The sequence below is a fragment of the Takifugu flavidus genome, chromosome 3 (genome assembly GCF_003711565.1).
Source record: "Takifugu flavidus isolate HTHZ2018 chromosome 3, ASM371156v2, whole genome shotgun sequence".
Lineage (NCBI taxonomy): Eukaryota > Metazoa > Chordata > Actinopteri > Tetraodontiformes > Tetraodontidae > Takifugu > Takifugu flavidus.
Window position 1 is genome coordinate 8,995,936 of NC_079522.1, and position 15,692 is coordinate 9,011,627.

The 15,692-nt window shown below is 49.2% G+C and overlaps 1 protein-coding gene across 27 annotated transcripts in view; it reads right to left on the reverse strand.

Moving 5' to 3' along the window:
* The window catches only part of ank2b (ankyrin 2b, neuronal), a 62,885-nt gene that overhangs the window by 44,425 nt on the left and 2,768 nt on the right, over positions 1-15,692 (reverse strand). For 4 of the 27 annotated variants that reach the window (XM_057026721.1, XM_057026705.1, XM_057026722.1 and 1 more), the window contains exon 1: positions 2,874-3,180. The exons of 21 other annotated variants lie outside the window; for them this stretch is intronic. In XM_057026721.1, the coding sequence (XP_056882701.1) occupies positions 2,874-3,002 (129 nt within the window). In that variant the 5' untranslated portion in view covers positions 3,003-3,180. Of the gene's footprint in view, positions 1-2,873; positions 3,181-5,597; positions 5,782-11,672; positions 11,887-15,692 lie in introns of those variants that run through there. 2 more of the 27 variants (XM_057026706.1, XM_057026702.1) reach the window with 2 other exon arrangements.

The window sequence follows — 15,692 nt, forward strand, 5'->3', positions numbered from 1 at the left end:
ACGGACCGCCGCTCCAGATGTTGCACAATTAGCAAACAGTTCCGCACTTCTGTACAGCCTCTCGGTCTGAGCGGACCCCTGCTGAGACCCCATCACAACTGCTTTTGGTCCAATCGACGGCTGACACACTGACATTGTGGCGCCTGTGACCCGCTGCACCGTCTGCGGATGGCGTCCCACTTTCCCCACCTGCAGCATTAAAGTTGCATCACAGCTAAGCGTAAAAATAGCAGCAGAATTACGAGCGAACTCCTGCCCCTGAAGACACACTTTGGTCAGGAAAATCTACAATGGTCTCACACACACACACACACACACACACACACACGCACGCACGCTTCAGCTGCTACAGAGACAGAGGTCATGTGACACAGGCGGAGCCGTAAAATCATAATAAAATCCAGGGGCGATACGGGCAGATCCAAGGATGGGGAACCTGCTGAAAATAGAGCCGGCGAACACCCACAGAGCGGACGAGGAGCAGCTGAGAGCGGCTGACATCACGGCTCACCATCGGAGGAGCGCGATCGTACTCGCCATCACAACGCCGGCACCAGCTTCAGAAGTACGCTGTTATTCCCCATCATGGTGCTGGACGCAGCGCGGGCCTCTTCACGCCACTTCAGAGCTCTTTTGTGTCCTCAGCATTACAACATTAAGGTGTGCCAGATTAAAGGTCAAAGGTCATTTCAATTGCACACTCCCTCCTGTGATTCTCACAATAAAAACTGGTCAGTTGTACGATAAAAGAAGGCATGAACGGTGATCAATGTTGTTCTGTAGGAGGTTTTGGGGAACTTTACCTGGCTGATGCCTTTGCCCCATTATCATAACCATACAATCACAGACTGGTTGTGTGAGACATGCAGCAGAGCAGCAAACATGGATGCTGCTGATCCCAGATCTGCTAAAAGTGAGCGTCACGCTAAGCTCCTTTGGGGGATCTTTCCCCAGGGTCCAGCTAAGCCCGACAAACATCGGCCCTGTTGTTCTGACACGCCTGCTGGACGTTTTGGCGTCACTTTTAGGTGGACCCTGCCCCTCCGCGGTTGATGCGGGCGGTTGCCATGGCAACGCCGTCCGTCGCCGCAGTGCCCTATGCTGCCATAGCAAACAGATTACGGATGCTCTAATCCTGGATTTTGCCCAATCCCAGTTCAGCAGATCCATGTAGCACATACATAAATCCATGATGGGTTCGTGCTGTCAGTCACACCGAAGATGTGACGTCTCCGTCACATTCAGTAAAAACGTGACAGGAACCAGGACGGTTGCTACGGCAAGCGGCCGGTTCAGGACGCACAGTACCTGCAGCAGAGATGCTAACAGTCTGCGCGCCAGGAACATGCCAGTAACATGCTAAGAGAGGGAATTCTTCTGGGTTCTCTCAGTCGATCAGAATGGCCTCAGGATGGGGGCAGAGCAAACACCACAACAACACCACAGGTTTAAAGAGCCTGGCTCGTCAGACACGGCGTATAAAAGGAGCCGAATCAGCGAGGATGTGGAGCTCCAGACCAGCAGGTTTCTGTTAATAGAACTGGCTTTTCTACAGAACCAGAGAACAGGAACCATCGTGCGGAGGCTTCCCCAGGTACCAGAGCTCCATCCTGCTTGGTGCCAACCATCTGCTGACAAAAGCTGTCCTCAGCACGACCGGCATACAGTCCCACCCCAGAAGCACCAAAAGTGTCAGAGGGCGAACTTTAAATATCCGCCAGCTTGTTCAAACCTCGGAGAATTCCCAGAACCCGCCTCAGTGGTGTGATTAGAAGAAGCGTGGAGGACATTTAATGATGTAACTGCTGATCTAGTGATGTTACGTTGATGTCATCATTTCATAACAGCGTGATTTAGTGGCTCTGACGGCCGTTTACACGGCCGCTAACATTTCCCAGCGGGACTTGAACTCAGCAGACACAAATACGCATGTTGGACATGTGTGTCCTCAGGCGCCCTCAGGACGGTCCACCCAAATCAATGCATTCATCACTCTGAGGTATGCAAATGTTTTAAGACACACACACACACACACACACACACACACACACACACACACACACACACACACATTTAATCCGATGTGATCGAATGGGGAAAATGCAGAGAAAAGTCTGCATCCTGTTTATGGATGAGCAGCATCAAATCCATTAAAATGACATAAACACACACACACACACACACACACACACACACACACACACACACACACACACACACACACTCACACAATAATACATCACGATGCTACATTGTTTTGAGATGAGCTGATCAGAAGTGTTGGTTATTTTCTCCTTGACGACGTCCTAAACTGGATTTTTCAGTCCTGTTGGAACCGTGTGGTTCTTTGCCCAGTACTCGTCTGAACCACCTAAAACGAGACTTGTGTTTTCACCATTTTCACCAGTTTCACTGGGCTTCCCACAGTTGGCACAGTCCAGCCGTCACGGCCGCTGCGACATGTGACCCACTGTCACCGTAACCGCTGTGGCTTTGAACGTGACGGTTTATTCTGAAGCTGGAACCCATTTAACCCGTAACCGGTAACTGAACCAGAGGGTGATTGGCTCTTTCTGGATGGTTGTGGGGCTGAGTGTGGACAGGCTGAGGTGGAATGAAGGGTAAAATGAGGGTTGCTCTTCACTGCTGCATGACAGCGGCGGGGTCACGGCGTACACCATAAACACGTTCCTTTCACATGAGCGACGACAACGGGTGGAGGAATTCTTCCGCATTATGACGGACGTGAGGCTTCTTCAGCAGGTGGAGGTGATGTGGCATGATGGTTAATGAAGGGGTGATGGGAGGAAGTGAGCGGAGAACACGGAGTGGACACGGACAGGGTGGGTCGTTTCTGCGAGCCAGCCCGGTACCTTGCGTTTGCGCTCAGCCCGTTCCCGGGAACGCCTCCTCCTTTCCTTGGCTTTCTCCAGAGCCTTCAGGTCTGGAGGCTGGTCCATCTCAGACCTGGCCTTTTTAATGTGAGCCGCAGCATGAGCCATGGCTGCCCTCGCTCTGCCTCCACACGGAGAAGACTAAACAAAAGTCACAATCCGCCTCTCTTCGCGTGACCCAAACACCGAGCAGCTCAGCGGTGGGGAGCGATCCTCAAAGCCTCCAACCCACCAACTCACTCCGTCAGAGTGTGTGTCTGTCTCCCTCGCCGCTGCCTCGATAACCGCATCCGAGGGAGGGATAGAGAGAGAGGGGGGGGGGGTGGGCCAGTGCAGGAGGTAAGCCACAAACCAATAAAAAAGACGGGAGCGGGAGGAGAGCTCCGCCCCTCTTTATCATGTTGCCCGTGGAGGTAACAGCAGATGCTATGGAAACCTGGGCAGCCCCATTTCTGACTCTTTAAACAGACAAGACGACTGTAGAACTAGATGGGGGTAGGTTTGGGAGGGGACAGTGAGTAGCACAAAGAGAGAGGGGAGGGAATGTGGTGTGGACTGGACACAAAAGCAGCCGCTAATGTCTTTTAAATAGAAGACCAAGGGCGGTACCACAGTACCTGCAGCTGCGGGGGCAGCAGTGAGCTCATTCAGCCTCACCCCCTGAGGTGTTGCATAATGGTACAATCTGACTGGGAGATTTCACAGCTCCAGAACAAAACAGAACCAGAACACGCGCACACACAGACACGCAGCTTCATTTGAACATGTTCATCTGTGGCATACGCTCTAAATTTAAGCTTCCGGGGGGTTCTGTCAGCTTTTCCTTCATGAGACAGTAAGTGAAGCCAGACTGACCCTGTCGGTGTTCCACCGGACTTTTGTCCCTGCTGGAATCAAACCAACACCCTGCAGCAGTCGGCGGCTGCCGTGTTCATCTTTCTGGGCCTCACCCTTTCTGCTTCACAACTCAATGTCGCCCTCACGTGGCCACAGGTGAAATTGCAGTAGATTTCAGGATCACGTGGATCTCCAAAAGCGTTTCTAATCAAGTGACACATAAACACAGTTGTGGTGAAAACACCAAACAAGATAGGAGCAGGAACCAGTAGATGACAAAATTTACAACAATTTTGTAAAAATTCCCCGGTAATAGGGGGGAAAAAGCTGGCTGTTTGGCCTCTAATCTGGGGTGTATTATATCAATAATCGGCTGAGGGGGTCTTACAGATTACAGGATCTACACCTGCTTCTATCTGCCTTTCAGTTCCTGGGAGCAGAGTTGGACGTGAGGAGCCCCTGACAAAGCTGTAACCTCTCAGACACGTGTCCTCGGGACATGTGAGCTCAGGTAATTGGTTCAACGGGACGACAGGGAGAGGAATGATATCACCATGTTAGCAGGCCAGAGCACTTATCCTCATGCGACACAGCACTTCCCAAACAACACACAGTGTCTGTAATAAACACTCCAGCACACCTGGATGGACACCCACCCAACAGAACCACCGTGTTTAGGGCATGAATCAGGTTCTCAAGGTTAAAAGGACGGTCTCATCAGTTTTCAGGCCGCCCCCACTTTCATACTGCCATGATGCTAAGGAAGTGATTAGCATTGGTCACATATAAGCCCTACCACTGCTTATTGTTGTGTGATTATTGTTCCTGGGCGTCTGCCATCTGTAGAAAGCTGCCATCTTCACCACCACCCCGCCTGGTGGAGGGCAGACGCCCATTAATGGTTTTGGTGAAGTGGACGGTGGCTCGTGGTGCCGCTGACCTCATCGCAAGTATGAAGAGATTCATGAGCGATAACAAGCTGTTGCCTTTATGCCGAAAAATGAACACACTGATGCCCAGATCGCCGTAGCGGGCCCATCACAGTCCAACGTAAAATGATTTACTCTTCATAGGAGCGGAAAGCTTTTACACAATCACCATTATTCTCTTGGTTGGAAACCACAGGACAACATTTTCAAATCGTTTCATTTCAATTGCTTAAGAAAACAGATTGTTAGCGGGGCCAAGCAGAGAGAGAAAGAAAAAGAAACGAATGTGATCAAAGAACTTTTGCAAGATTAAAGCAATTCTGGCTGATAAGAACAATCGTCAGTTGGTGGAACTGGTATCAGATTGATCTGCAGCAGCAGTGACCCAGCGTGGACGATACTCCAACATCATGACGCCATCACAGAGACTGTGATGCTCCCAGCAGAGGACTGTTGCATCATGCACAGGAAGCATCATATTAGCATCCGTGTTTAGAATCTGGAACACCCTGCCGGCCCCTGTCTACTGCCTAGCAACAGGGATGCGAGGCGTCGTCAGGAGCAGCAGCGTATCTCTCCGTGATGTGTGTGTCCCAGATTTATGAGCAGAGATCAATGCTCACCTACTGACACACTTTACCTTCCACAGGCTCCGTTTCCAACAATTCAAAAGCACTAATTTTAACCCCCAAACACTAATCAAGTCTGCCTGACAACATGGAAGGCTTGGAGGGGCGAAGGGTGCACGCTTTGGCAGCACAGGTGTGCACGCATCACGGTCAGGTCTCCGTGGCACGCAGCCATTGCCACGGTAACGTCCAAACAAGGCGACGCCGGGTCACAAACAGGAAAAGAGTGGCTTCACAGTCACACAGGCTCCAACCTGCTACCACATAAATACCGTGTGCACGTACAGAAGCCACGGATCAGCGCCTACCTGGCCTGTCGCTCCAACGACCATGGCTGTGCTCATGGATGCCCCCAGAGAGGCCACACCACCCCAGGAAACTGTCCCTCCAGCGTGGGTGTCCGCGGATGCCTCAGAGTGAGAGTGTGTGCTGTCATGAAAGTGCATGTGTGTGTGTGTGTGTGTGTGTTTGTGTGTGAAAGATGATAAAAGGGGAAGAGGCTGGAGAGTCGTCCTGACTGTGAGTGGATTAGTGTGTAACACGCTGAAGGTATTAACACACACACACACACACACACACACACACACACATACATGGGCACGCGCGCTCGTGCACACCAGGGTGTGTGCATTCTTAGAGGGGATTAAATGGACAAAAATAGAGGACACTTTTCTACTGACCTAGAATCAGATTGGTGTAATAAAGAGACAATAGTGGGCGGGTGTATGAGCGTGCACGCACACATGCACACACGCAAACACACACACAGGCAATGTAGACATTCCACCCTTTAACAATATTCTCTAGGAGCTGTATTATCTGGTTCTGGCTGGAACTTCAGCTTCTGGTCAGACTGGTTCTGTTAAGCTGGTCAGTATTGCTTCTGCTGGTGTTTCTGTCCAGATATGAACAATCACAATAAAGCTCTGAACATCTCCTATCATATGGAGAGATGTGAGTTCAGCGTTGTTTTCTTCTCATTACATCATGTTTAGTTTGCTGAATCGTGCACAAGGAAACTGTTGCACGTGGCCGAGACAGTGGAGAGTCAAGTTTGGTAAGAGTTGTTCCTATATTATAGCTGTGGTAATGCTGCAGAATGGTATCATATTTTCCTTTCCGTTTAAGTAAAATATGTTTTTAACCAGTATAACAACAATAACAACAACATCAATAATAATAATACGATTATTATTATTATTGTTGTTGCTGCAGTTGTTGATAATGATGATGATAATAATAAGAAGAATAAGAATAAGAATAACAATAATAACAATAATAATAATAATAATAATAACAATAACAATAAGAATAATAATTCCCATTGTTTAATGGTTGTAGTAACCAGCTTTGGTCAATAAGTGTCGCCACAGCTCGAACATAGTCGCTGTAACTGCGTCTTTAACCTGTAGTATTGGACGAAAACAGTAAACGGAGAAAAGTCGTATCAGAATAAACAAAAAAATACTCAACAAACAAAAACAAAAAAAACTTTAAAATGTCCCCTTTAATGAAAGAAAGGCCAGCAAAGGAGGGATTGTGCTGCTCCATGGGGGGCACTGGCATCAGGCCCTCACAGTCCTGCAGATTCAGTGAATTCACTCATGGAGGCTGATTTCAGGCATATTTATACTGAAACACACACACACACACACACACACACACACACACACACACACACACACACACACACCCACACACACGCTCACGCACACACACACACACACGCACATGCACACACACACACACACACACACCCTACTGGGTGTTGCATAATGTATGGAGGCTAAGGGGGGAGGGGAGATGAGACTTAAGGGGGTGGGGGTGTCATTACTCACAGCCTCAGGACACTTGAGGTGGGGGTGGGGTCTGCAGCTACAACCCATGAAAATCCATGTCAGGGTTGTTCTCTGGCTCTGAACCAGCATCTGTTAGCATAGTACATGTAGCACAGGTGCAGTGTGTGTGCGTGTGTGTGTGTAAAGTGTCTTTAAAGACCCCACCCCCATCTGCCTTCTAGCATCTTCATATTCCAGAGAATTTCCTGTGAAAACCTGCTCAGTTTTCCCCATTAAACATCTGCTTTTAACTGGATTCTGTGGGAGTTCCTGCTGCCTTGAACCGGGGCAGGAGCGGTGGAGGATGTTCCTGTCTGTAAGCGGCTGTCAGCTCGGTGAATGAAGACTCTTCTCTTCTGAGAGCTCTATTGTATCTGATGAACTCCTTCGAAACCCTGAGCAAAACATCAACAAAGATCTCCAAGATCGGCCACACAGCGCTGCCTGTTTTTCTTTTACAATCCTCTGTGTCACAGGGGCCGGAGGAACGTGGATCCAGTGGAAGTTCTTGCGTAACAAGGCCATCTTCTGTCCCTCTGAACAGGCCTTGCTCTGTCTCTGCCCAGAGAGCCGTCACATCTCCTGCAGCCATGACTCCAACTGTCCTCTTCATCGGAAAACGGCTTTGAGTTCATCAGCAGCCAGGCACCTCCCAGGAATGTCCACCTTTGACATCACAAATGCTTCAAAAAATGGGAATAACGGGAACGTGGCTGACTCAGCCTGTGTGATGAAATAAACTGACCTTTTCTTTTCCACCCTTCTGCTCCCTTTCCTCTCTCCAATGTCGCTCATCTCACATCCGTGTCAGAAGGGTTCTTCTCAAATGTCACAAAAATCCTTTCTGATGTAAATACAGATGATGCCCGATCACATCCGCTGATTATGGATCCTGTCTAATATTAGGAAAACACCAAGCTCGGTCATTGGTCGTGGTCTTCCTCAGGACTCCGACAGTGGTCTGAGACCCCTGGGATAGCTTAGCCATTAGCCTCGCGCTCTGTGTTTAAAAATATCTTTAGAGATGGGGGGGACCACAGAGGATGTGGGATTCAGTCTTGGCTGAAAGCAGCGACTAATGACAAGCCCGCTCCTTGGCAAGGAAATGAACCAAATGGTGAAACTTGGGATTAATTTTGATTTGTGACCAAACTCATCAAGGAGCCTAATCTCCTGCATGAGCCCGTTGGCAGAGGCTCCGGCAGCTCCTGGAGGCTCCTGCTGCTCCGTGCTGGCTGGAACCGTCACAGAAGGAAGGAACGGCTTGATTTTCAGGTTCGTTGTGGTTGATCGTGTTTCACACGTTAGCCAGCGACGGCTAATCTGTCGGGATAGGACATCAGAATGAACTCAACACTGCTGACAGAGCGGGACGTCCTGTCTCTCTTCATCACTACCTGGGGGGGTATTTGTGTGTGGTGTGTCTGTGCCAATGAGATTAGCCGCAACAAAAGGTTGCGTTGGTGGTGAGACTCAGTGAATGGGTGCATCTACAGAGCTGAGCTAACTGGATTAGCAACACCGCTGGACTGGGCCGCCATTATGGCTCGGGGGGGAGGCAGAGGAGGAGAGGGGAGGTACGGATGTTTACACTACGATGCAGCTCCGGAACATTCACCACGATGAACATTCGTCCACATCAGTGAGAGGCTGTCTTCACGGATGAGACCCACTCTTGTCATGTTGGACGTGAGCTGCTACGTTCATAAATCTTCCTCATCCAGTAAAGAGAGAAGAACCTTCTGATGTTTGAGGTCAGAGGGTTAAACCTGATCCTGAGTTGAAGGCTGCGCCAATGTGCTGAGACGCCACGAGGACAAGTTCATCCACTCAATCACTCAGCCCCAAACCAATGACGCCATTGGACAAGACTCTGTCCACCAACGGGACACTTTTCCGAACAGCTCTGAGACCACAATTCTTAAAGAAACGGTTTGGTTTGTTAATTTAGCTTCTGTTACAGTCAAAATTGTCTGTAGACTAGAGAAACTCCAGATTACAAACCCCAAAATTATCTAATTATACTAATTATATTATACAAATAATGTAAACAACAAACAACAAAAACTCATTTTCTAATTTTAATATTTTAAACTGGTTCTCTCAGCAGTACTGGTAGCAGTTTGAACCTATTTATTAGAGTAATAAGCGTGTTATAACATGAATGTGAGCTGACAGGCATCAACTTCACATGTTTTCAGATGGGAGTTTTCTTTTTGGCGGCTGGGATTTGGTTGCCATGGTGATATCTGTGTGTCTTTCTTACAGGCCATCTGTGTGGTTATTTACTGTCCAAAAGAAGCAACATGGAAGGGGGGTCAAACACACACACACACCCCCACACACACTCACACACACAGATGTAGTCTTAATCCCAGTCTTGACTTTAATCCCACTCCTCCGTGTGACCCCTGCGTCAGCATGAAAACTGCCAGGACTTAAGAACAGATTTGTGTGTCTCCAGTTGAAACAGGTTCGATGGCTGCGACGTGGTGGCGTTTTCTCGTGTCCCGGGTTGATTCAGTCAGAATAAAGTCAGGTGAAACGCTCAAGGCTCAGTGGGTGTGAGTGAGCGGTGCCTGGAGGGCGAGGTGGATGGGAGTTATTCAGGGTCGTGAGCAGATGTTTGTCTTTCCAGATGTGCTGACCTGACAGAAGCAGCTCTGATGACTCGTTTATAGAGACTTTATGTCAGTGAACAACAGGATTTACATTAAAATTCACTGACTAAACTGAACTGATGTCAAGATCATCATCATCATCATCATCATCACCATCACAACAATCAGCATCATTACATCATCATTACATCCTCATCATCACCATCATCACCATAATCAACATCGTCATCATAATCATCACCATAAACAGCATCACCATTATTATCACGTCCTCTTCATCACCACCATCATCATCATCATCATCAACCATCCTCATTCTCATCCTCACAGCACCATCATCATCAACCATCCTCATTCTCATCCTCATCCTCACAACACCATCTTCATCATTACATCATCATCCTCATTACAGTAACATCATCATCATCCACATCATCAACAGCAGCAGCACCATCATCATCATCATCATCATCATCATCATCAACCATCCTCATCCTCATCCTCACAGCACCATCATCATCCTCATCACCATCATCATCAACAGCATCATCATCATCATCCTCATCCACATCATCAACAGCATCATCATCATCATCATCCTCATCACCATCATCACCATCCACATCATCAACAGCATCATCATCATTACCATCATCATCCTCATTACATCCTCATCACCATCATCCACATCCTCATCACCATCATCATCATCCTCATCACCCTCATCAGCACCATCATCCTCATCATTATCAATATTAATCTCAGCAGATATGAAGGACGGCAGCAGCACAGTGGAGCGACCTGCGTGCACCCACAGGTCACCGGGGGAACGGGGGAAGCATATCTATAATTCATCCACCCTCTCTGAGAGGCCCCCTGCTGGCAGACACTTTCCCGCCCACCTGCCCTGTGTGTTCAGCTCAATGAGGGATGAGAACCAGAAGGTGCAGCATAAACTGGTTATGACATGTACCAGATCCTGTTGATGAACAAGCGCGCTGAGATAAAGGAGATCCTCAATCTACAACATCACAACGATGAACGTTTAGGACCACTGAAGAAGTGTCCCAAAAGCAGAACCTAACATTTCCACAAGGAGGCGTGGCCAAATGCTGATTACATCGTGACATTTCAAATATTTGCCCTTTTCTTTTAGTGTTTCTATCTCATTCAAGTGAGCTGGGCTGCACGTCTGTCAGACACACTCGCTGCGTTAGGCCTGTTACAGTTTCTTGGCAGGTGATGAACATGGTGATCGATTGTTGCTCTGGAGCTGCTGAACGCTGAGGGCATCTCATCAGCCTGGGGGGGGTTAGGGGCAGATATTGCATGTGTGTGTGATGTTTTACACTGCAAGCATTCTGCCTCTTGGCCAAGAGGTTGTGATGGAAATTAACACACACACACACACACACACACTCCAATAATCATGGTAATTGCTGACCACAGAGCCCACAAATAAAAATCGCAGCAGCAAGAAAAGGCTGAGGTGTAGAGGTGGAAGGTCTCCAGAGGGCTGTTCCCTGGGTGTGCTGCCTCGCACAACAACAGGCACACAAAGAGGCGCAGCAGCCAGGCAGGGACCCACCCTGTCAGCATGTGAGAGGAGCCTCCCACTACTACTCACTACCACGGCGCTCTGAGCGGCAACAACAACAGGACCACACCAGGACTCAGCTGGGCTGAGATGCAGGAACATCTTCAGCAGGAACCATCTTCCAGGGATGAAGATGGACGGGGAATAAAATCAGTTGGAAAGATCAGGATTGCGCTCAAACATCTCATTGATATATAGAACCATCACCTCTACTATCACCCGTCCACACACACCTGCTCCACCTGCCCCACCCCCACGACCTCCTGCTCTCCTGCTGGGAGCAGCCTCCCCGTAACCACGGCGCTCCCTGAGCCCCTTTACTTTTACCTTCTTGGGTCTCTTCTTCCTCTGTCCCAGCCCGCTGAGGCGGTCGCTGGGGTCCAGCCTGTAGTGGGAGTGGTTGTCCTCACTCATTGTCCCTGCAGATAACAACCCCACGCCTCTGAAGAACAGTCCTGGTTCTGTTGTGTCCCCCCCTCCACGGTAACTGAAGCCAGCCGACCTCTCTCCTGCCCAATCCTCTGCGCTCTCTGGCTGTGTGGAGCGCTGAGCCAGGCAGATTGAGTTGGGGGGGGGTCAGGGAGAGGGAGAGGGAGGAGAGTGGAGGGAGGTGGGAGGGAGCACAATGGCGTTGCTATGACAGCAGCTGCCACCAGCATGTATCTAGAAACTGTGGAAAAGACTAGCCATGCACGCAAGCATCCATGCGTGTATACGTATGGATGTAAGAGGGGCGTGTGTCGCATTTAAATTCTTCCCCAGAACACAAACATGTGTGACCCGACCCGCTGGCCAGTTGGGTCCAGTTAGCGGGAGTTTCAGGTTCCCACGCTTATTACAGGCGCTCAGCACAGGTATACAGGTGTTTCAGCTGCCCAGTTCTTACTGGTTAACCAGAAAACTATGAATCCTCCTTCCTGTGCTCCGGTCTGAAACGGCAGACGGTTTGCTTTGGGTTCGGTGTCCCGACCCAATAAGAGGGTCTTTGTTGTCTGACGGCAGTAGGGTCTTTAACGCGCTCCCCTCCCTCACAGACCGATGGCCTCTGGCTATCAGTCTGTGAGGGAGGAGCAGCCTTCAGCTGTGAGGAACACTCGGAGCGGGAGATGTTTTCATCATCCATCAGTCCACCGACCGCTGACAGGCTGTGGTTCTGTGGTTCTGTCTTTTTTAGGTAGTTTCCTGCTCAGAAGCACAGCGGAGTGTTGTTCACCCTTTCACCCTCAGCTGTGAGACAGTCCAAGGTTGAGACATGGGTGAGAAGGACATGAGGCGAAGACGCTCAACACTGGAACCTTGCTGTCATGTTTGAGGATTGGTGGGATTCCAGTCACCTCCAGCACTGGGTCCTGACCTTTGACCTGCCAACGGCCTACAGAGTGTAAACGTGTATGTAGCTGCTCAAGTTCAATGTAAACATGAGCACCAAGAGTCTGTGTGTGTGTGTGTGTGTGTGTGTGTGTGTGTGTGAGAGAGAAATACACGGATAATCTTTGTCCTGCTCTCACCCAATTAAACACCAAGATTAAAGACGTTTTACACACTGACCTGACATACTTCCACACTCAAACTGATACTTCTTACTTTGTGAGGACATCCTGCAGCCCCAACAAGACAAAATGTCCCCACGGCCCAAAGATGTCCTCACTTTGTTAGTAAAATGCATGCGTGTGGCGTAACAAACGTTCTCCGAGTGTTGTGCTCACAGTCCTATTATGGGTGACCTCTGGGTGATCAAGTCAGTGTTATTTTCACCGTCGTCCAGCCTCATCTAACGTCTCTGAAGTGAAACACTTTCCTGTGTAGACAGAAAAATCCCAGTGCAGGGTGTAATATTGCCGTCTGGAGCTTTGATTGTAGTGTTGTCTGGCGTCATCTGGGGCAAGTGGGTGTGGTTTTGTGTGTAAATGCATGTGGTGGGCCGTATTTTCAGGCTCCATCAGCACTTGAAAAGGCTCCAGCACTCTCAGCTGAGTTGCTCTCTCATTTTATTGCTATTATTATTATCCTGGTGGCCGTGACGTTGTGTTCTGAAGCAGGAAGCGCTGGAGCAGGGAGCGCCGCACACACACATGTTGAGAGTGTGAACTGCGTGTGGTGCTCTGGGGCACTTATTTGACACACTTCTCGGTTCCATACATCAGCTGAGGTTATGGTGGAAATGGAGGGTTTCTGAAACCCTCCTCTTCTGCAGCTTCATCTTTGTTCCCCTCCTTCGGTCACGTGCGCCATCAGCTGGACGCCTGGTCGGGAGGGAGGGGCCATCTGCCCTTGGAGCAGCCCTTCTGAATATTTAATGAGCTGGGAGGGGTGGAGGGGTTAAATACGGCGGCTGCACAAATGGACCCAGCTGATTGGATGACAGTAATGGATGTTGTGTCTCCTGTAGGAGTAATCTGTAGTTTTTAAACAGATCCGCCAGATCATCCTGCGGTAATAAACAACACTACACCTCCTTCAGAAGGACGTATGTGACATCGCCGCTGTGCTGCGTCTGCATGGAAACACAACAGGCTTTAGAGGCCACCGTTGAGGACACCGACTTCAGACTGATAACAAGGGATCGACTGATCCATCGATCCGTGGCAGTGATCCATCCCCCCCCCGATGATCAGGGACAGGTCACAGATCTCCTCCTGCGCCTCTGTGAACGTGAACATGAATGGTAAGGGGTGACATTTCGGCACCTTTTCAGCCCTGACTGATTGAACCTCATAGGTAAAAGAAATGTGTTCTTCTGTGGCAGCAGAGAAGGACATGACCTTTGACCTTTGGCCTGGAAACAAATGTTACCGCGATCTTTTAACTCAAAAGCAACGGCCTCGGATGGACAGACAGAAAGATGTGGCTCTGGGTCAGCGTCTGTAATGGACAAAACCAACCCATTTCTCTAGCCACCAGCGTGGTCCGAGACCGTCTGTCTCCACCTGAACCCCTGCTGACACACTTCCTGCCCTGGCCTCGGAAGCAGCGTTGCTATAGCGACTGCATCTACATGAACAACCATGGCAACCAAAGAGATGTTTTCACTAGTAGCTGCTGGTTTTCCCCGTTGGCACATCAAACACGTGTAGCTGGATGAGGAAGAGATGAAAGAGGAGAACAAAGAGGGGAAAGGGAAAAGAGAGAGGAGAGGGCAAATAAACCCTGTACCCCCCGCGAAAAAATGAGTAGCTGCTTCACTCCAACCACAGCTTAGAGCAAGAAAGCACATCAATTAAGAGGAATTCATTAATAATTAGTGCAGAAATGGAGCAGAAGAGTGTTTTCATAATCACAAACACCGGTAGTGCTGAAATTGAAAATGTTATCTATTAAAAATGGTATAAACATGGACAGAAATGTCAGGATGGCAGTTTAAAAATCACTTTTTACCCCACACTAGCGGCTCTGACACTCCTGATTTGTAAGAAAAATGCCACCAAACGTGGACGGTGATGTCATGTTTCACCAGTTATTCCAGTACACCCAGCTTCATCACAGCCACCTCAACAACCCCCCCAGCTCTGACATCACTTTCAGTCATATTTGACCCACAGGCAGCCACACAGCCAGAGAATCCCTCCTCTATCCCGTCTCCTAGGAAACCCTCACATCAGTGTCTGTCTGTTGTCAGGGCAACAGGCCAAATCAGAACACCGGAGAGGAAAATACCAGTGGGGGCTGGAGGAGGGCCGACATGGAGACAAAGACGGGCGGGGTCGCAAACACACCGTCAGCTCAGATGACCTCACCGAGGTTAGAAATGTCCCCCCTCCCTCATCTGAGTGAGGTGCTACACCTTCAGTGAAATCAGCCCAGCTTAACCTAAACACACACACACACACACACACACACACACACACACACACACACACACAACACACACACACACACACACACAGGTGCACTGTGACATGAACGGGACACATTTGTCTCTTTTTATCATCTGTGTGAATAAACAATAATCTGCCTAAATAAATTGGGAATTTGACCATATTTTACACTTCCTGCAAAAATTCCATCCTGTTTTGTTGTGAGGGGTTTTTACGGGTTTTCATCTGTTTCTCTGAATAATTTCACTGTTGATTTCCCACAGCAGCTGCTTTATAAAGCTTATCGGTGTTAATTGATCAGATTTGGGCTTGACGCCATGATGGCGATGTTTCGCTCACCTGTCGAACGGCGCCCTCTGGCGGCTGTTACCGGATATTGCACGGGGGTGTGGCTGTGCACTTCCGGAAGTCTTTGAAAGGTCACGGACATAAAAGTTTCCATTCATCATCAAACAGCTGCCCACCGGTGTGTCCTGTTTCATCTCCTGACCTCCACACAAGTCACCTGGCTATTCCTGGGTGCAGATCACAT